Source organism: Equus caballus, chromosome 1, assembly GCF_041296265.1.
Source record: "Equus caballus isolate H_3958 breed thoroughbred chromosome 1, TB-T2T, whole genome shotgun sequence".
Classification (NCBI taxonomy): Eukaryota; Metazoa; Chordata; class Mammalia; order Perissodactyla; family Equidae; genus Equus; species Equus caballus.
In genome coordinates, this window is record NC_091684.1 from 197,496,785 (window position 1) to 197,518,710 (window position 21,926).

General features: G+C 36.2%; 1 protein-coding gene across 2 annotated transcripts in view; it reads right to left on the reverse strand.

Annotated features, from left to right (window-relative positions):
* The window catches only part of NEMF (nuclear export mediator factor), a 54,277-nt gene that overhangs the window by 7,411 nt on the left and 24,940 nt on the right, over nt 1–21,926 (reverse strand). For both annotated transcript variants that reach the window (XR_011428689.1, XM_023624793.2), the window contains exons 14-26: nt 21,684–21,875; nt 21,330–21,393; nt 19,578–19,666; nt 16,557–16,660; nt 15,123–15,185; nt 9,965–10,077; nt 8,550–8,607; nt 8,033–8,091; nt 7,827–7,947; nt 5,882–6,161; nt 5,114–5,156; nt 4,924–4,973; nt 3,201–3,354 (exon numbers count right to left, since the gene is read on the reverse strand). Coding sequence is in view for 1 of the 2 variants with exons in the window: in XM_023624793.2 (XP_023480561.2) it covers nt 3,201–3,354; nt 4,924–4,973; nt 5,114–5,156; nt 5,882–6,161; nt 7,827–7,947; nt 8,033–8,091; nt 8,550–8,607; nt 9,965–10,077; nt 15,123–15,185; nt 16,557–16,660; nt 19,578–19,666; nt 21,330–21,393; nt 21,684–21,875 (1,390 nt within the window). In the remaining variant the exon portion in view is untranslated. The remainder of the gene's footprint in view (nt 1–3,200; nt 3,355–4,923; nt 4,974–5,113; nt 5,157–5,881; nt 6,162–7,826; nt 7,948–8,032; nt 8,092–8,549; nt 8,608–9,964; nt 10,078–15,122; nt 15,186–16,556; nt 16,661–19,577; nt 19,667–21,329; nt 21,394–21,683; nt 21,876–21,926) is intronic.

Consider the following 21,926-nt stretch of genomic DNA (forward strand, 5'->3'; position numbering starts at 1 on the left):
TGTGGCAGAGTCATACAATGGAATGCTATTTAACCACGCAAATGAACTACTGCTACACACAACAACATGGGTGACTTGCACACAATGCTGAGTGAAAGATGCCAGACAAAAGAGTATATACACCATATGATTACTTTTATATAAAGTTCAAGAACAGGCAAAATAATCTACAGTGATTAAAGTCAGAATAATGTTTTTTTCTCGTGGAGATACTATTTAGAAAGGGGCAAGAGTGAGCCTTGTGGAGTACTGGAAGGGTCTGAGTGTCCTGATCTGGGTGGTGGTTTTACAGGCATGTGTGCACATAAACATGTAAGATTTGTGCATTTTACTATATGTACATTATACCTGAAAAAAATATTCAGAGTAAAATGAACACTACTAATAATAAATTGAACCAAGAAATGGAAAACTCAATGAAAAGAACAGTTTCTTGGAAAATATAACTTAGGAAAGCCAACTTCAATAAAACAGAAAACCTGAATGGGCTTATAATTGCTGAAGAAATTTAATTAGTACTTAAAAACCTACCCACAAAAACCAAGATATCAGGCTCAGTTTTCTTAGCAAATGCTATCAAATTCCAAGGGACAATCTTCATTTTATACAAAGTTCTAGAGAACAGAAAAAGGGGAAAGTTCCAAACTTATTTTGTGAAGCAGGTGTAACCTAGACACCAAAACCAGGCAAGGGCAGTATGAAGGATTACAGGCCAGTTTGATAGATTTTCTCAAGTAATTTACCACATTAACTGATTAAGGGAGAAAAATAATAGATGCAGAAAAAGCTTTCAATATAATTTAACTCATCATTATTAAAGATAACCCTTCAGAAAGGATATCTACCAACAACCCACAGGAAACATCTCATAATGATAAAAATCTTAGAAATAGTTCCTTTGATGTAATTAACAAAGATGTACACCATTATTACTTCCATGCAACACAGTACTGATGTTTGAGCCAGTGCAAAAAAACATGAGAAAAATAACAGATATTAGGATTAGAAGAAAGAAAAGCTATTATTTGCAGGCAATATGACTGCCTATAGATGAATATTAAAATAAATATTCAATAAGATTGCCTATTACAGGCTGGCCTGTTGGCACAGTGCTTAAGTTCACTCACTCTGCTCCATCGGGCCAGGGTTTGCCAGTTTGGATCCCAGGTGTGGACCTACGCACTGCTTATCAACCCATGCTGTGGCAGGCGTCCCACATATAAAGTGGAGGAAGATGGGCAAAGATGTTAGCTCAGGGCCAGTCTTCCTCAGCAAAAAGAGGAAAATTGACAACACATATTAGCTCAGGGCTAATCTTCCTCAAAAAAAAGGAGACTGCGTATACTAGATCAATATATGGAAATTGTCTTCCCACATACCAGCAACTAATAAGCAGGAAGTGAAAGTTTTAAAAATATACCATTTACAAAATGTAAGAAAAATTTTAAGCAGGAATAGATAAGATGGCTAAGACTCTACGGGAAAACATATCTTTACTGAAGAATGTAAAATATTCTTACATTCATGGACAGGAAGACGCAATGTGGTAAAGATGACAGTTCTCCACAGAATAATCTAAAAATTCAATGTATTTTAATAAAAATTCCATGAGGATTTGCCTTAGAACTTAAATTGTCTGCTGAATGTTTCATTGTATAAATGCACCATATTATTTATTGTTACATCATATTGTTGGACATTTAAGATAATTTTCAGTTTTTTTGCTATTATAAATATCAACTTGATGAATATCCTTACTGCACACACATGATGTCTTTTAGGATAAATTCCCAGATGTGGAATTGCTTAGTGAAAGGGTAAATGCACTGTTAGGACTCTTGATGGGGATTCCCATGGTGTAGACTCAAACACTTACTGAATGATTGAACACACATTATCTATTAATCCAATTGATGAAAAATTCCCCTTGTTTACAGAAGCATTTCTTTCATCACTTTTGTTTTTTCCACATTTGCCATTTGTCTTTCAATTTTATTGATAGTTCTTTTCTCCATCTGGAATTTAGTATTTTTTAACATGACTAGTCACTAATTTTGAATAATTCATACTTTCCCAAACAATGTGTAACATACAAAATTTTTAAATATACAGTTAATGGTCCTTTGTCTAGATTTTATTCTGTTTCACTTTTCTAACTGGCTATCCCTATGTTAAAATCATACTATTTTATTTATTTATTTTTTCTACTTTTTCTCCCAAAATCCCGCCAGTACATAGTGGTATATTTTAGTTATGGGTCCTTCTAGTTGTAGCATGTGGGACGCCGCCTCAATGTGGCCTGATGAGCAGTGCCATGTCCACACCCAGGATCCGAACCGGCGAAACCCTGGGGTGCCGAAGCGGAGAGCGTGAACTTAACCACTCGGCCATGGGGCTGGCCCCAAAACCATACTAATTTAACAATTCTAACATTAAATGTTTTACTACTAGTAGGGAAATCCCCCTCAATCTTCTTTTCCAAGATTTCCTTAGCTATTCTCTAGTATTTACTCTTTCAAATGAACTTTAGAATTACTTTATCAAGTTAAAGTCTCAATTCTGATTAAAGTCATGTTGAATTTACATATTATTATGGGGAGAACTCATGTTCTTCCCTTCCATATCTGTAGTATGTCCATTTATTTGAGACCCACTGGAAAAACACAGGAAATTGTGATCACTATTGATGGAAGAAAGATCTTAAAACATGACTTCTGTTAAGATTTCAGAGGAATTTAACTTTTATGAAGATACACTGCTACATTAGCTCACAATCCTCTCTTTCACACTTCTACAACATTTTAAAATATACATATTCTAGATCCACTACCTCTTCCTTCACCAAACATCTTTGATAAAATATATAAGAACTCTAACCAAAATCACATTAATAATTGAAAAAGAAACTACTGAGTCAAATTATCAATAAGGACCAGCACGGCCACTTACTGGCCAAGTGTCTCTGGCAATCACAGTCTCCTATTCCTCTGAGCTTCTCTCTAGATGATCTCAAAGGAACACAGAACAGTGAACTCTGTGTTCCCCACAGTGAATCTTTTCAACTAATTTTCAGTCAAAGGAAATCTTGCCTATATCTTCTGTTTCACTGAAAACTTCATAAAAATTTAAGCGGAACCTCACAACTTCATTTGTGAACCATATAGTACTGTCATTAACAGTTCACCCCAAAGTTTTATTACCTTTTGTCCTCGCTTCATTGGCTGAACAGTTGGGACATTTTTGCTTGTGTTCTGATGAGTTTCAATGTGTAGGGCATTTTCTTTTTCTTTGTCTTTTCCCTCTATCACTTCTAAATCCCCTGGGTCACTTGGAAGCTTTTTCTTCTTCATTTCCCTAAATATAAATGAAACAGAAATGTCTGATTCTTAGAATTTCAGTCTTAATGCCCTAAAAAAATTACATGGGGAGGGGAACATGTACAGTATATAAAAAAATCAAGGTTTCTGCTTACCTTGATAGTCACCAGGTTATACTATACAAAGCAGCACAAATCATCACACAGGAGAAAGCTGACAACTTTTGTCTCATGGGTTATCATTCTCTCTGTCATCCAGGCTGACCACTGTGCCCCTGACTTATCCTCACTCAGCAGCCACATTCAGTCCCTCAACACCTTGTTGGCCAGGCAGTGAGATTTGCTGTCTTTGTACCTACACGGCCTTAGCAGATCTTAGGTATTCAATAAACATTTGTCGGTTGGTTAGTTGAATAAACAAGTGGATTAAAAAAGTGCACACACGAAGGAGGAAGGGGTACTTCTACGGCTGTGATACTATTCATGCGCAGTCTCTGACTCCCAAGGCCACTGCCCTAGTCCAGGTGCTCATCACTTCCCACCCAGACTCCCTCCAGTGTCTCTCCATTATCTGTCTTCCTTAACTGTTTGCCTGTCACATTCCCACTCAAAATCTTCCCAAAGTCCTCCTCACATCACTTTCAGGATAAAGTCCAAAATACTTAGCTTGTCATTCTAAGTTCTCCACTTTTGGTCCAAATTCATTTCACCAATCTTACCATCTAACAGTTCACAGACATGACCTTTCTCCTCCTTTCCCCTTAGTCTCTTTATCATTTCCCCCAAGCACTGCCATATTACTTCCAAAACTGCCCCCTTTAGTTCACGCCAATTCTCCTTGGAGTCTCTGACCTTCCTACCTCCATTTACCTAAGTCCTAATATATCTTCAGGATATACTTCTGATGGTATTTCCCCAAACGCCAGAACTCACAGCATTTTCTTACTCATTTTCAGAGAACACCATGTACAGATTTACAGCTATTTCCTGAATCCAAGACTCAAAAGCTTCTTGAAGGCACAAACTTTGTTTTTGCCTCGTTGTATATGCAGTACCTAGTACAGTGCCATGTTTTCAGAGTCTCTCTGTTTAATGATTATCTTTGTCAAAGAAAAGGGTTTACTGTCATTCCAATCTAGGGCGTCCTGGCGTGCCTGACTAGTTTTCATCTTTTCACCCTATACCACCTGTCTCAGTCATCCCTTTCTATTTGCCTCCCAAGACCTGCTATATTTAAAAAAAACCCAAGTCTTCCCTCTTACATAAAACTTTCTTAATTAATGTTTCAACTATTCCTGTTTATTCCTGCCAATATTATCGCAGAAGCAGCCTATTTAATACACTGCAATCATTATTGCACATATTTATGTAATAATAGGTTTGTCTCGTGTTACTTGACCTAGCTCACTGATTGTAGTGACAGATTAGGGCCCTAACACAGAAAATCCTACTAGAATTGAATATTAAAAACTAAAGATTTATGCTAAATCTTGGTCATTTTAATAAGGGAGTTTTTAGGAACAGCCAAGTGATCTGTCATAACTGAATTGTCAATTAAAAAAAACAGAACAACATGCTTTTCAGTTATATAAAACAAGTATGTTTACCTTCTTTCCTTGGCTGACAAATGTCTCCGGCTTTGTAATTTACTGTCACTCTATTAAAATTAAAACAAAAAAACAAGCAAACACAAATAACATCACTACTATTAATTCTTCAAAAAGTAAAATTAAAAGGTAGAAAATTACTCATTGAGAAAGACATGATGTTCTTCACAGAACTTTGAAAATAGCTTACCAGATTAGAAGCTTCCTCTTTTGAAGCCAATTTCTGGAGGGACCTATGCAAACAAACAGAAAGAGAAGTCCTGTAGCCTGCAAGGGCACTCATTTACAAAGTCCAAAAACATTCCCCTATATGCTTAATTACTGGCAATCCTACAAATTCTCAAATTTGGTAAAATTAGAAAAAATACAGTCAGATAGCTCATCTCCTCACCCTTTTAAATATATTCTTACACAGCTGACGTGTACTGAACACCTCCTGTGTGCCAGGTACAGCCAGGGGCTTTACATGCATATCATCTTCACCAAAACCCTACAAAGGGGCTACCATTCCATTGTCACCAAGAAGGAAACTGAAGCTCAGACACAGAGCAACTTGCGCAAGGACATATCCTGAGAATCAACTGCGGTCTGACTCCTAAGCCATTCTTACTTCAGTGATAATGCTTTTGTAACTAGGGCACTAATTACTTGGTGATCAGTAAGACATTCAAGACTAACACTCCTTATTCTTTTTTTTAAGGGAATCTCCTTTCTTATATTATTAGCATTTATAACCATTTACTTGTTTCTATTTTGACCCAGTTTGGCCACTTTTATATTTACTGTATTTTTCTACCCTGGGTCCTGAGAATTCTTTAGAGAGATCTCCCTACCAGTCAAATGGTGAAAAGATAATAGGACAGTGGAGGGTAAAAGCACCAAAGTCAATCTTGGCATTATCTTTGTTAAGTATTACCTTTAACTCTTCATAAAACTTCAAATCATGGTTTTTAATTACCTTTGGGGTTGCAGGTGGGATAGGTCAATGGTGGTATCGGGGTAACTGAACGCGTCTCCCCCATCATCCTTCACCTCACCCACAGGGTCCTGATCTTTCAGCACCTCTTCAGATTCTCCTTCGTCTTCAGAGCTCTCTTCCTGAATTCCTTCTTCATTTAGCTCATCTCCACCACTCTGAACAGTAATATCCTCTTGGTCAACCTGAGTCACGACTTCCACTTGCACAGGAGTTTCCTGTAATTCCTCCTTATCATCTTCACTGCTACTGTCACCTCCATCTGAAGAATTACCGTAAGTCAGTGTGCCACCCCCACAATAGAGCTAGATGATTTCCTTGAAAACTTCATAAACATATTCTATTTACTTCCTGTCTTTCCAGAAGATCAACAGAAAAATGCCTGATCATCCCCAAAGGATACTCTGTATCATGAATTGGTTTGAATGAAACCAACATCCTTTGCCACAATAAATTTCTTGGAGAGTGCAGCCATTTCTACAATGAAAACTATAACCTGTCTTTGTTAGGTATTTCCAAAAAGGAGGACAACAGAAGTTCTACAAATTCTGCTGCTTTTATTATAATTTGCACAAGAATTGAAATAATACATGAAATATAATGGCACAGAGCAGGTGTTCATAGGTTTGCAAAATGAACACTGGCTAGTGGAATAATATGGTTTACTTGCCTCACCTATAAAATGAGATACCACTACCCATCTGACAAGAATGATTGTGAGAATTTAATAAAAAATAATGTAAATAGGGGCTGCCCCATGGCTGAGTGGTTAAGTTCACATGCTCCACTTCAGCAGCCCAGGGTTTCATGGGTTCGGATTCTGGGTGCAGGTGTGGCACCACTCATCAGGCCATGCTGAGGCGGTGTCCCACATAGCACAACCAGAGGCACTCACAACTAGAATATACAACTATGTACTGAGGGCCTTTGGGGAGAAGAAGAAGAAAAGAAAAAAAAAAGATTTGCAACAGATGTTAGCTCAGGTGCCAATCCAAAAAAAAAAGTAAATAAAGTACTTAACAGTGTCAGGATCATGGTGAAAATACGAAGAAACAGAATCTTGTAGTATAATAGTAGTCCTAAATGAAAGAGTGCAATATTACTCCTAAAAAGGAATGACCTTAGAAGAATAACTATAAAAATAATTTAGAGGGCGTACATTCCCTAGTTCCATTAGGCAGGAAGTAAATTTATTCCAGCAACGATAAGTGCTCTCTATGAAGCAAATATATTATTAAATCAAGCTAAATTCTCTTATAAGAAACTGCACTTGTTATCAACTCATCTTTGTATCATTTCTAACTCCTTAAGCCAAAAGTAAATGTTCATTCATATATATTTGAATCTATCTCTGTTAAACACATTTATATATTACTCATTAAATGCTGAAACTTGGGGCCGGCCCCGTGGCGCAGTGGTTAAGTTCACACATTCTGCTTCGGCGGCCCAGGCTTCGCCGGTTCGGATCCCAGGTGCAGACATGGCACCGCTTGGCAAGCCATGCTGTGGCAGGCGTCCCACATATAAAGTAGAGGAAGATGGGCACAGATGTTAGCTCAGGGCCAGTCTTCCTCAGCAAAAAGAGGAGGATTGGCGGCAGATGTTAGCTCAGGGCTAATCTTCCTCAAAAAAAAAATAAATAAATAAAAATAAAAAATAAAAAAAAACTTTTTTAAATTAAAAAAAATGAAGCTTTACTATATAAACATATACTCAAGTATATTAGTTACACATCCAATTAAACACTTTGATTCACTAAAATAAGTATAATTAACATTTCCAGAAACCAAATTCAGTAAAATTGACAGCAAGTGTCTTTTTTGAAATTTCAATTATCCCAAAGGAGATAGGATCTTCTAAGTAAGAATTTAGAAGCAAAACTGGACAACAGAACATTATAAACTCTTTATTAAAATCTGTAAACTACCTAGTTGTTCCATTTCTTCTGAGATGAGGTCACTTGTGCAGCTGGCCAGTGTCTCCATGTCTTCATCCTGCACTCTGACTTTCCGTTCACCCCGATGTCTCCAAACACAAGACTCATCTACCTATGGAAACAATTCTTTCTCATTGATGGAACTTTAGGTAAGACTAATGAAAATCAGAAAAACAAACAATGTAGCTGAAGAGTACCTTAAAGAGGAAGCTAAACCCCATCATTAGATATGAAGGAGGAAGGAAATTCTTTTTTCCTACAAAAGATAATGTACACAAATGTTTTAAAAATCTGTTTTCTCTATTTTATGCAAGATATCTGACACCAGTGGTCACATCTCTTTTGTCTTTTCTTTGTCCTGAAGCAACATTTCCCATTTACAGAATTTGGCACTATGTAAAGGGATAGGAATTAAGAAATAAAAAATATGCATGTTCTCATCTTTTGGATTAGTCAGACTCTCAATAATCTATTTTTAGAAAAAAGGTCATGCTATACTTACCCTTCCTTACAACTTTATGTGAAAGTACATTCTCATCAATAAAAATATATAAGGAGATGACATGACAAATGCTAAATTTGCCATACCAGGGCAAAATTTTCTTTATTTCTTAACAGACTTTATATAGGAAATCAGAATAATTAATTTCTGTTCTGAGAATATTAGCAGATGGTCTTCAAACCTGTCTCCATAATCCACTGACAAGTCATTACCTCTTATCATGAAGCTTCCTGTTGTCAAATATTCTCCAGTTGGTGCTGTTTTAGACACCTGAAGAACACAATACATTATACTCTTGTCTTAAGAAATAGGGTTTCTTAATTTTCACTAGAGAAAGTAAAGTCACATTCAAGTAAATAGCACTATGTCCTGAAAAGTTTATAATTTAGCAAAAATTCTCAACAATGAAGGAACAGATATCTCTTCAATGATAGACAGCCCTTAAGCATTAACAAAGAAAAGAAATAATGGAGGATATACTACGTCAATAATTTTCAAATGCCATGGACTAGAGTCAGAACTGGTCCACACATTTCCTCTAGTGTGAGATATAATGAGGAAAAAAAGGATAGTTTAATAAGCTTATCATAAAGCTATATTTACTAAAATCAAACTATATTTATATTTAGTAAAATTTTATTTAAAAATCCTTTTACAAGATAATTTTTGGGGGGATAATAACTTTTCATTTTAGGAAATAAAGATAACAGGTTTTTAAAAATATAATCTAATTTGGTAAAATAGGGAGTAAGCAAGATAATTCCACAATATTTAAAAATTTTATAAATCTGTGAAACTCCCAAATCTGAGAGTATCTTTAACAGTCATAGTTACGCAGAGGGATTAAAAGAACACTAAATTTCATCCTACAAAAACCTATTCATAAAAGAATTAAAGCCACTTTTATAACACTAGTGAGGTAGAAAATATAATCCCAGAAGTGATATTAATTTCCTAAAAACACAGTATCACAGCATAGCAGAAACTAATGAACATAAATAGATATAAAATAAAACTAAATCTAAGGCAGGATAATGGCATTGAACTCTTTTTATCTTTCTGTATAAGCTTTAGGACTTTGTAAAAGTATACTGTTATCAATTCTAATTTTGAAAATGTAAAGTCAATAGCAACGTGAAGTCAAATATGGAATGAAGCAGCATCAAAGAGATTAACCACAAAGGAGGACAGTTACTAAAACCAAGTGAATAAAATCTACCAGATGTACCTACTTTTCTGGAATGGGCAAAGATAATTCAGAAAATCCCAACAAAGACGAACAGGAGAAAGACCTTTTAGGTCAGTGTGCCAGTCACAATTGGAACACTCTTTATCCCATATAATCACATGGATCACTCTCTTCATTTAGGTCTCTGCTCAAATCTTACCTTCCCTGACACTTTATTCAAAATGGTAGCCCCTCTCACTCTCTATGGTCTTACTCTGCTTTAAGAAAAAAATCTTTACAGGGCTTGTAACGTGACATTATGTATGTATTTTCTCCATCACCAAAATGTCAGCTCCATCAAGGTAGGTATTTTGTCTGCCTTGTTCACTTCTATACCCCCAAAATTTGGTACCCAGTAGCTCTTAATAAATTAAGAAAAAGGACCACAGCCCCTATTACCTGATGATGGTACACCCACCAAGCACTAGTGATAACTCGTGCATCCCAAGCAGCACTGTAGCAAAGTGCCATTGTGCCAGCTTCAGTCAAGGTCCGAGGTGGGATCGGTTCTCCTATAATAACAACACCACCACCTTCAGTACCAAGTTCAGCCCTTCTACAGAGCAACACATGAAAGTCACATGCAGCATGACAGGTTCAATCCTCTTCTATCTTAAACACTAATACCACATTTTTATTTCAATATTACAAAGTTACTGTTTTATTAAAAATGTTATTTACACAGGAGGCTTTTAAATGGTCTAAGAAAATACAACAAGTCAGCAAAAAAATATCCTCACTTCTATCAATAATTCTAGCTTCATTCCAGAAAGGATAATTTAGAAAGATCTATTTAAAGTTTGAAGACTTCCAAAATTACTATAGATTGCCTAAATCATCAAAATGTAGAGCATGTTAATAATATGTCCCTACAGTTAGATTCAAGTATTTTTTGAGATATAATTCACATACCATAGAACTCACCCTTTTAAAAGTGTACCATTCAGTGTTTTTAATATATTCATGAAGCTATGCAACCATTACCACTATCTAGAATGTTTTCAGTATTCCCAAAAGAAATCCTGTATTCATTAACAGTCACTCTCCATTTTCCCAGGCCCTGGCAATCACTAATCTTTCTATCTCTATGGATTTGCCTATTTTGGAATCTCATATAAATAAAAAATTTTGTGTCTGGCTTCTTTCACTTAGCATAGTGCCTTCAAGGTTCATCTACGTTAGAACACGCATCAGTACTTCATTTCTGAATAATATGCCGTTATATGGATATACCCTATTTTGTTTATTCAATTGATGGACATATGGGTTGTTTCTATTTCTTGGCTATTGTAAGATTTGTCAGTGAGTTTCGTGTAGACATATGTTTTCAGTTGTCTTGGGCATATATCTAGAAGTGGAATTGCTGGGTCACATGGTAAATTTGTGAGGAACTGCCAAACTATTTTCTATAGCACCTACATCTTTTTCCCTTCCCAGCAACAGCATGTAAGGGTTCTAATCTCTCCATATCCTCACCACCATTTATTCTCTGTTTTTTTTCATTGTAACCATTCTAGTGGATGTAAAGTGGTATCTCACTGTGGTTTTGATTTGCACCTCCCTATGACAAATGATGCTCAGCATCTTATCATGCGCTTGTTAGCCATTTGTCTATCTTTGGAGAAATGTCTATTTGAATCCTTTGCTCATTTTTAAATTGCTTTCTTTGCCTTTCTATGTTGAGTCTTAAGTGTTCTTCAGATACTGGTCCTTAATCAGATAAATGATTTGCAAACACTTTCTCACATTCTGTGAGTTATCTTTTCACTTTCTTGATAGTGTCCTTTGAATTAAGGTTTTTAATTTTAAGTTCAATTTATCTGTTTTTCTTTGGTTGCTTATGCTTTTGGTGTCATATCTAAGAAATGACTTCTTGATCCAAGATTATGAAGATTTATGCCTTAGTTTCTTCTAACAGTTTTATAGTTTTTGCCTTTAGGTTTAGGTCTTTGATGCATTTAATTTTTGTAAACGGTGTGAAGTAGAGGTCTAACTTCATTCTTTTACACATGGATATTAGTTGTCCCAGCACCATTTGTTTAAAAGATTATTCTATCCCCCTTGAATGGCCTTGGCACTCCTGCTGAAAATCAACTGACTATAAACAAGGAATCTCACTTCTTTTCATTGATCTATCTGTCCATCCTCATGCCAATACCACACTGTCTTGATTACTGTTGCTTTGTAGGAGGTTTTGGAATCAGGAAGTATGAGTCCTCCAATTTTCTTCTTCGTTTTCAAGAATGATTCGGCTTGGGGCTGGCCCGGTGGCGCAGTGGTTAAGTGCACACATTTCGAGTCTTGGCAGCTTGGGGTTTGCCGGTTCGGATCCCGGGTGTGGACATGGCACGGCTTGGCACGCCGTGCTGTGGTAGGCATCCCACATAGAAAGTAGAGGAAGATTGGCACGCATGTTAGCTCAGGGCCAGGCTCCCTCAGCAAAAAGAGGAGGACTGGCAGTAGTTAGGTCAGGGCTAATCTACCTCAAAAAAAAAAAAAGAAAAGAAAAAGAATGATTTGGCTTAACTGGGTCCTTTGCATTTCCGTATGAATTTTAGGATCAGCTTGTCCATCTCTGTAAAAAAAGGCAGCTGGAATTTTGAGAGGGATTGCATCAAATCTGTAGATTAATATTGCCATCAGAACAATACTCAGACTTTCAATCCATAAACACTGAACGTCTTTCCACTTATTTAGGTCTTCTTTAATTTCTTTCAACAATGTTTTGTAGTTTGGGGTGTATGTCTCTCATTTCTTTTTGGTAAACTTATTCCTAAGTATTTCATTAATTTTAGTGCTATTATAAACGTATGTTTTATAATTTCCTTTTACTACTGCTCATTGCTAGTGTATAAAAGTTTAACCTGGGCTGGCCCCATGGTGTAGGGGTTAAGTTTGCATGCTCCATTTTGGCAGCCCAAGGTTTGTGCAGATCCTGGAAGTGGATCTTACATACCATTCATCAAGCCATGCTGTGGTGGCATCCCACATACAAAAAATAGATGTTAGCTCAGGGCCAATCTTCCTCACCAAAAGAAAAACAAAAACAAAACAAAAACTGACTTTTGTATATTAAATTTGTATCCTAGACATTGCTGACTTTGTTACTAACTAATAACTTTTGGTGGATTCCTTATGGTTTTAAATATGTAACATCATGTCATCTGCAAACAGATAGTTTTACTCGTTCCTTACCAAGTTGGCTATTTTTAAATTTCTTTTTATTGCCTGATGGCACACTTGGAACTTCCATAAAATGTTGAATAGAAGTGGCAAGAACAGACACGCTTATCCTGTGCCTGATCTTAGGGGGAAAGCTTTCAGTCTTTCACCATTAAGTAGGATTGTTAGCTGTGGGTTTTCATAGATGTTCTTTACCAACTTGAGGAAGTTCCCTTCTATTCCTAGTTTGTTGAGGGTGTTTATCACAAATGGCTGTTGGATTATTGCCAAAGGCTTTTTCTGCATCAGCGAGATGATCATGTGGTTCTGTCCTTTATTAATACACCATATTACATTGATTAATTTTCATATGCGAAACCAACCTTGCATTTTTGGGATAAATTCCACTTTGTCATGATGTTTAATCTTTTTAATATGCTGCTGGATTCAGTTTCCCAATATTTTGTTGAGGATTTTAGTTTCTATAGTCATAAGTGATATTGATCTGTAGTTTTCTTTTCTTGTGATATCTTTGTCTGGTTTTGTTATTAGGGTAACATTGGCCTTGCACAATGAGTTAGAAAGTAGTCTCATCTCTTCTATTTTTTTGGAAGAGTATGTGAAGGATGGTCTTCAATCTTCTTTAAAAGTTTGGTAGAATTCACCAGTGAAGCTGTCTGGATCAGAGATGTTCTTTGTGAGCAGACTTTTTATTACTAATTCAATCTCTTTACTTGTTATAGGTTTGCTTTGATCTTCTATTTCAACTTGAGTCAGTTTTGGTAGTTTGTGTCTTTCTAGGAATTTGTCCATTTCATCTAGGTTATCTAATTTATTGCCATACAATTGTACATAACATTCTCTTATAATCCTTCTGATTTCCATAAAGTTGGTAGTAATGTGTCCTCTCTTCCATTCTTTTTTTTTCTGCTTTATCTCCCCAAATCCCCCCTAGTACATAGTTGTATATCTTAGCTGCAGGTCCTTCTAGTTGTGGCATATCCATTCTTGATTTTAGGATTTTGAATCTTCTCTTTTACTTTTTTGGTCAGTCTAGCTAAAGGGTTATCAATTTTGTCAATCTTTTCAAAAAACCAACTTTGGCTTTGTTGATTTTCTCTTTTGTCTTTCTATTCTCTGTTTCACTTATTTCCATTCGAATCTATTATTTCTTTCCTTTCCCAATGCGGCTTTTATCTTTTTTTTTTCCCCTGAGGAAGATTTGTCCTGAGCTAACATCTGTTGCCAATCTTCCTCTATTTTGTATGTGGGTTGCCACCGTAGCATTGCCACTGACAAGTGGTGTAGGTCCATGCCTGGGAACCAAGCTCGGGGGGGGTGAAGCAGAGCGCACCAAACTTAACCACTAGGCCACCTGGGCTGGCTCATTTTTTTCTAGATCTTAATGTGTACAGTTTTGTTACTGACTTGAGATCGTTCCTGTTTTTTATTTTAGGCATTACAGCTACAAATTTCTCTCTAGGCAGTTTTAGCTTCCTCTCCTAAATTGTGATATATTATGTTTTGATTTCATTCATCTCAAAGTATTTTCTAACCATCCTGTGACTTCCTCTTTGATCCACCAGTTATTTATGAGTATATTGTTTAATTTCCACACGTTTGTAAATTTCCCAAATTTTTTTTTTTAAGTTTTCTTTTTTTTTTCCCTTTTCTCCCCAAAGCCCCCCCAGTACATGGTTGCACATTCTTCGTTGTGGGTCCTTCTAGTTGTGGCATGTGGGACGCTGCCTCAGCGTGGCTTGATGAGCAGTGGCAAGTCCATGTTCGAACCAACGAAACACGGGGCCACCTGCAGTGGAGTGCGCGAACTTAACCACTGGGCCACGCGGCCAGCCCCCCAAATTTTATTAGTGGCTTCTAATGTCACTCCATTATGGTCAGAAAACTTACTCTGTATGATTACAGTACTTTTAAATTCATTGAGACTTGTTTTATAGACTATCATCATATGGTCTATCCTGGAGAACATTCCATGTGCAACTGCAAAGAATGAGTAATCTACTATTGTTAGGTAGTGGAGTGTACTAAAGATACGTGTTAGACCTAGTTAACTTATAGTGTTGTTCATATCTATTCTCTTGTGGATCTTGTATCTAGTTATTCTATCCATGACTGAAAGTTAGGTGTTTAAGTCTTGAACTGTTAGTGCTGAATTGTCTATTTCTCCATTCAATTCTGTCAGATCTCACTTTGTGTATTCTAGAGCTCAGTTGTTGGGTGCATATATGTTTATAACTGTTATATCTTATTGATGGATTGACCCTTTTATCATTATGAAGTGTCCTTTATCTCTATTAACAATTTTTGTCTTATAGTTATGTTAAAAGCATTTTAAAGAAAAGAATTAAAGTTTTGAATAATAGGAATATATTACCTGTTGGATTCTTAATTACACAGCTAGTAGCCCCATGAAGATCAGCATGTACATAAATGTCCCCTTAAAAACAAAGAAATAATACTTTAATTCCTGTTTCTTTCTTTCTTTCTTTTAGTTGAAATTATTTATTTATTGTTTAATGCGTTCAAAATTCAGAAGGGATAAGGCATATAAAGAAAAATCCATCTTCCAGCCCTGAGAAACTTCTCATAGGCCTCCTCATAAAGGAAAGCAATGTTAATATGGTAGATTACAAAAATGGTCAAAGTTCCTCTCCTCCTTTCCACATCTCTCTGCTCTGTGACCTTGAAGCTTCTCCCATCAAGAGGTGGAGTCCACTTCTCCAACCCTCGAATCTGGGTCTGCCCCGTGACCTGCTTTGGCCAGTAGAATGTGGCAGATGTGACCAAGTACTAGTTCCCAGCCTAAGCCTTGAGAGGCCTACTGTGCTTCTTCTTTTTCTCAGAAACTTGCTGAGTTACCATGCAAGCAAGCCCAGGCTAGCCTGCGGAAGGGTGAGAGACACATGGAGCAGATGAGTCATCCTAGCAAGTACAAAGGTTCTGAGGACTGTGGATGTTTGCCATGTATAAGGAGAAGTCAGGTGGCCAGACTAATGGGAGAGAGGTGAGGCTGTAGAAGCAGGTAGCCTTGTAAGTCACGATGAGGACTTGCAGTTTTATTCTAAGTGTGTGATAGCAATGAATGAGATGAATGCAGGAGTGAATGGTCAACCAGGAAGAGGAAAGTGCATGGTTCCTAGGAGGTAAAACAAGCAGCCATTGCTTGCTATGGACAGTTCATCTGCGATTTGAAACTCAAAGAAGAGCAAAACCCATACTGCTTCATGACAGGCTCAGCTCACAATGAACAAGTTAGAGAAGACAAAGACCACACCCTGGGCACCATGCAACCTAATCCCTGTGCTTTCCTTCCTGGCTCAGGATCCTCCGTGGACATCAGATTAGCTCTGATACTGCTTGTTGATTTCTAATACTCACACTGGGGGTTCAGCCACAATGAGGCGGTAGTTATCAGCAAACAAATAAAAGTGATAAACCTTACACCACAGGGCTTAAGTCCTGGTTCTAAATGTGAAAAAAGGTTATAAACTTCGGGGCTGAAAAATTAAGCTCTTAAAATCTTGAGCTACAATGACTTTGGAGGACTGAGAGCTATTCTGTTAATGTAGTAGAAAATCAAAAGTCCAGTACCACAGATTAGCTCAGCATTACTACCTTAGGAGTACTCACTTAAAATGAGAAGTGTCAAAGCACATATTCAATGAACCTTAAACCATTAAGCATCAAATTCTTTCTACCAATTAAATGAGTCAAACAAAAGAGTGAAAGAGGAAAATCTACAGCTAATCTTGAGATAACTGATCCAATTATTTAAGAGAAAATTCTTTAGAATTTTAATCTTACCTACCTGGTGTCAAGTATCTTTTCACAATTATTTCATTCTGTTGCTGATCTCGTCCACCTATAATTAGATAGTTCTCTGAGCTAATGAACCACAGAAATTTCTCAAACCTACCAAATTGAAAGAAAAAAAGTTAACATTTCTTTGCCTTTATGGTTGCCTGAATTCACACTCTTTTTGAAAACAAAACAGGAAGCTGTCCTGTTTTGTAGGTTAAGACAAATGGATGATTTAATATCCTAAAGCATCAAGCTGAATTTTATGGAAAGCTTGTAATACAAATTGCTCTAGGGTATTCTTAAGACAGTGTTAGAGAAAGGAACTAAATTCTGTGTTTTAAAAAAGTACATTCTCTCCTTATCTCCCTCTCATATAGCTAGCCTTAAATTTGAGGATAACTTATAATAATGAATTGCCTAAGGCAAAAAGCATAAAATGTCATGTGGTCCCTAGGTTCAGCTTTCTTTTAGTCAGGGTACTGGATAGGCTTTGGGACCTCTGGTAAGAAAGAAAAGTTGTTTTCCCATTCTGTCCTCAATTAATCAATTGAATCTTTACATGTATGATATTCTTTTTTTTTTATACAAAAAAACAAAAATTGCCTTCAGAAGTGTAAAATTATCACTTTTCTCAAGAGACAAGGTAATCTGGGTTTTCATGATTAATATGTACCACCACGATAAAAAGTAAAGAGAGTATCTGTACGACATTTAGAAATGACATGCAAGAGAGATGAACATAAATATTTGCTATATTACATATGACTACCAAGATCATCTTTTTATGATTTAATCTAAAATTTAAAAACTTACAGTTAAAGATGATAGATTGAACACAGGCATTAAACTAAACTCCCTCATATTCCCACTTCCCCCAAATACAATAGCAAAAGAATTTTATTCCTATTTTCGAATCTGATTTTGATTAATACAAACACATGGTTCAAAAATTTTTTTAATTATATAAAAAGGCATCGTGAGAGCTCCTGCCTCCCCCTTCAGTTCCCACCAGCACTACCAAACAGGGAGCCACTGAGATTAGCTTCTTGTGTATCCTTCTCCAGAGTTTCTTTACACATACAAAAACTAAAATAAAATGCGTACTCTAAACCTTTTCTCTTCTTTAGACACAACACACACCGTTCTGCATACTGCCTTCTTTTTTCACTTAAAAATATATCTTCTTCATTGCTGAATGGATGTACTATATTTAACCACTTCCCTTTTGATGGTAAAGACATTTGCAAAAGAGATAAACCCACAAGAACAAAGAGAATGAGAAAGATGAATCAAGGATGTATTTTGTAATCATCCAAGGAGGAATGCCATAACCAACGGGCAAAAAAAGAAAAAGAAACTCCAATTAACCATTCAAAAGATGGCAATAAGGAAGACAAAAAACACAGAACAAATCAGACAAACAGATAGCAAATAGCAAGATGGGTAGGTTTAAACCCAAATGTATCAGAAATTACATTAAAAGTAAATGCAGTCAATTCTCCAGGTAAAATGCAAAGGCTGTCAGACTGGAAAACAAAAATGATATACATACTCCTTTAAAATATAAGGATACACTAAGGTTGAAATATGATAATGGAAAAAGATATATCATACAAACACTAACCAAAAAAAAGCTGAGTAGTTTTAATATCTCACACAGAAGGAAAAAATGGTTGTAAGTTAAAAGGGTATTTCATTGAAGTTAATAAAAGGCTCAATTCACCAGGAAGATATAACAGTTCTATATTTGTATCACTTAACTACATACTCTCATATATATGGCAAAAATTGGCAGAAATAAAAGGAGAAACTGACAAAACCACAATTATGAGGTATTTAACACACCTCTCCCAGTAACTGAGAAAAAAATAGATAAAAAAAGAATTAGTAAAGATGCCAAAGATCTGAACAATATGATTAATAAATGGGACCAAACTGATATTTAGAGAAATGTAGTCAACAACTGCAGAACGCTCATGAAACATTTTCATAAATAAAGTTGATCATAAATAGACTGGGCCATAATGCAAGTTTCAACAACAAATGTCAAAGGATTGAGATAATTCAGAATACCATCTCTGACCATTATGCAAATTAAACTAGAAATCAGTAACAACAATAAATAACCAGAAAAGTCCCATATGTTTGGAAATTAACAAACATACATTCTAAATAATGCATGAGTAAAGAAATCACAATGGAAATCAGAACATATCTTGATGTAAAAGATAATGAAAATACTACAGAAAGCTTTTTAGATGCAGTTAAAGCCAGGCTTAGAGGGAAATTTACTGCCTTGAATACATATTTGAGAAAAGAGGCTGGAGAAAAATCAACGAACTAAGCTTCCACCTCAAGGAATCAGAAGGGGAACTGCAAATGAATCCCAAAGAAAAGTAGAAAAACGAAAATAAAATAGAGAGCACATATATAACAGAGGAGAATAACAGTCAAAACACTAGTTCTTTAAAGATATTAATACAACTGAAAATCCTCTGGTCAGGCTAATCAAGAAGAGAAGGTACAAATAATAACTATCATGAATGAAAAGGGAGAGGTCATTAAAGATCCCAGGGATGTTAAAAAACAGAATATTATAAAGTTTTTGCCAGTACATTTCAAACCTCAGACAAAACAGACAAGGTCTTAGAAAAACACTGCTAACCAAAACTAGAAAATCTGTATCTTCAAAATCTTCAAAACTTTGAATCTGTAATGAAAAACTTTCCCATAAAGAAAACTCCAGAACTATTTGGCTTCACAGGTGAATTCCATCAAACTTTTAAGGACAACTGATACAGGAAGACTTCCGAATTTGTTTTACGAGGTGACAGAACCTTCATATGTACCAAAAGAAACAGCTCAAAGTAGTTTCCTTGGGAGAGGAGGCAACAGGAGTAAGGGTGAAAAATTGCAGGACTACTGGTTTTTGTAACAAGCTTTGTAGAACTGCTTGATCTTCTAAACAATGTGCATGTATAATTTTGATAAAAATAAAAATTCTATTTTAAAAAGGTAGAACACTTACCAGTAAACTTTTCTTGCTTTTTGAATAGAGGTAACTGTTTGGACTTCTTTTAAGGTTTGTTTCGTTTTCTTTTCTGCTGATTTGAATGCCTGTTTATGAGAAATGAATTTTTAAATTCATTCATTGAGAATTTATTTAGATAACACCAAGTAAATGAGAGGGCAAGAAGTAATTTCTTTAAATGTCACAAAATGGCCCTATGTACACACACATACACCATAAACACAGGAAAGTAATGAAGAATGAAAAGATTTTTGCCTTAAATATTAAAATAATTTAATTCAAAGGCTTACTGTATACAAATATTTGCTCAAGACTTCCAAATTAAAGAGTATCATTCATTTCCCAGATACTGAGTGCCTACCACCTACCAGGTTCTGGGCTAGATGCTGGGGACAGAACAGTGGACAAGACGAAGCTCCCATCCCCACCCTACTGTAGTCAAGGAAAGAGACAAATACAAAACACATAATTATTCAAACAAACATGGTAAGTGCTTCTAAGGGCACATGAAAGTCTAACAAGGGAAGATAATTTATAACCGAATATGGTCAAAGAAGGTATCTCTGAGGAAACAGCATTTAGGTAGAAGCCTGAAGGATTAATGGAATTATCGAGGCAAAGAAGAGCAAGAGCATTATAAGCAGAAAGAAGAGGCCTGTGACCAGAAGTAGTGATCACAAGGTCAAATGTCAAGAAAGGAGGTGAAGAGGCACAGAAAGCTGAGTCACAGGGGCTGCTCATTTAACAGACTGTGTTCCAGGCAGTACTCTAGGGGCTGGGATGCGGCAATGAATAAAACAAAGATCCCACTTTCAAGCAATCTACATTCTAGAGAGAGGACAAATCAACGTATGTTGAGAGGGGCGTTTTTTTAAGAAGAAAAACCAAGCGGAGTAAAGGAGGAGTGACTGAAGTAGTACTCTTTCTAGTTAGAGTGGCAAAGAAGGCCTCTCTGATAAAGTCTCATTTAAGTAGACATGTGAATGAAGGCGGGATGGAACCACGGAAATCTTGAGGAAAGAGCTTTCTGGGTAGAAGAGTGCCAGCATTCAGGCAGAAGCCTGAAGGATTACTGGAATTACGGAGGCACAGGCCCTGAGAAGGAGCATGGGCTCCTGCTGTAAGAACAGCTAGGACCCCGAGAGTAGCTGGACAGAGTGTGTAACAAGAGGAAAGCAGGTGATGAGATCGGAGGGGAGCAGATCACGTGGGACCTTACAGGACAGAAGGGCTCTGAACTGTTGAGTAAGACAGGAAGTAAGTGGAAGACTTTTAACAGACAGAAATGGCTTCATTTTCTATTTAAAAGCATCACTATGGCTGCTGTGTCAAGAACAGACTATAGTGGGAAAAGGGTAGAAGGAGAGAGACCCAGTAAGAGGCTACTGTTACAGTCCATGTGAACAGAGATGACGAAGGCCTGGACTAATAAGAAGTGCCCAGATCCTGGTTATACTCGCAAGGAAGAGCCAAAGGATTTGCTGATGGATTGGATATGGTTTGTGAGAGAAAAGTCCACGATGACTCCAACATTTTTAACCTGAGCAAAGGGAAAAATGAGGGGGAGGACTGGGGAGGAGCAGGTTTGGGGAAAAAAATAAACACTGGAAATATATACGTTTAAAGCAAAATTAAGCTCGAAAGATATTTCTGAATTAGAAAACCTCATTTAATCAGAAAAAATAATTAAAGCCATTAAATTAAAGCAGAGAAAAATAATTAACATTCACTCTAAGAAATATTAAGTACCTTCTCAGCAGCTTCAACAGTCTTTTGTGTTTTCTTAGCAGCATATCTCTTGTGATCATAATACCTAGACAAATATATTTCTCTTAATTTTAAGTAAAATCTTTATTCTTTAGTTTTCTATTTATGTTATTTCTAATTTTACAGACTCTCAAACCATAGAGAACAAGTTTTGTGCACTGTGCAACTTTGTTACACTGTATAAAAACAAAGTTGTATAATGCGCAAGATTTTAAAAAGTATTTTCTCCCAAAAGTATATACAGGCAAAATAATGATTTTTATTATCCTTAACACTCTGATTGATTTATTGAAGATAATATTTTACCTAAAATTTTTACTTAAATTTAAGACTTACTTTTTGGCATTGGCGTATGCTGACAAGCTGAGGTCAACATCAACAAGCAATGGCCTATTTTTTTGAGGCTTCTGCAGCTGTTTATTCTTTTGTTTTTTCTTTTTTCCTTTTGGTGGTTCAGTTTCATTTTTCTCAACACTGATGTCACCATCAACATCGTCATCTTCCTCCTCTGATAACAAGTATGGATTTCTATTAAAAATATTCAATAGTATTTCACTAATGTCAATGACATCACTTTAT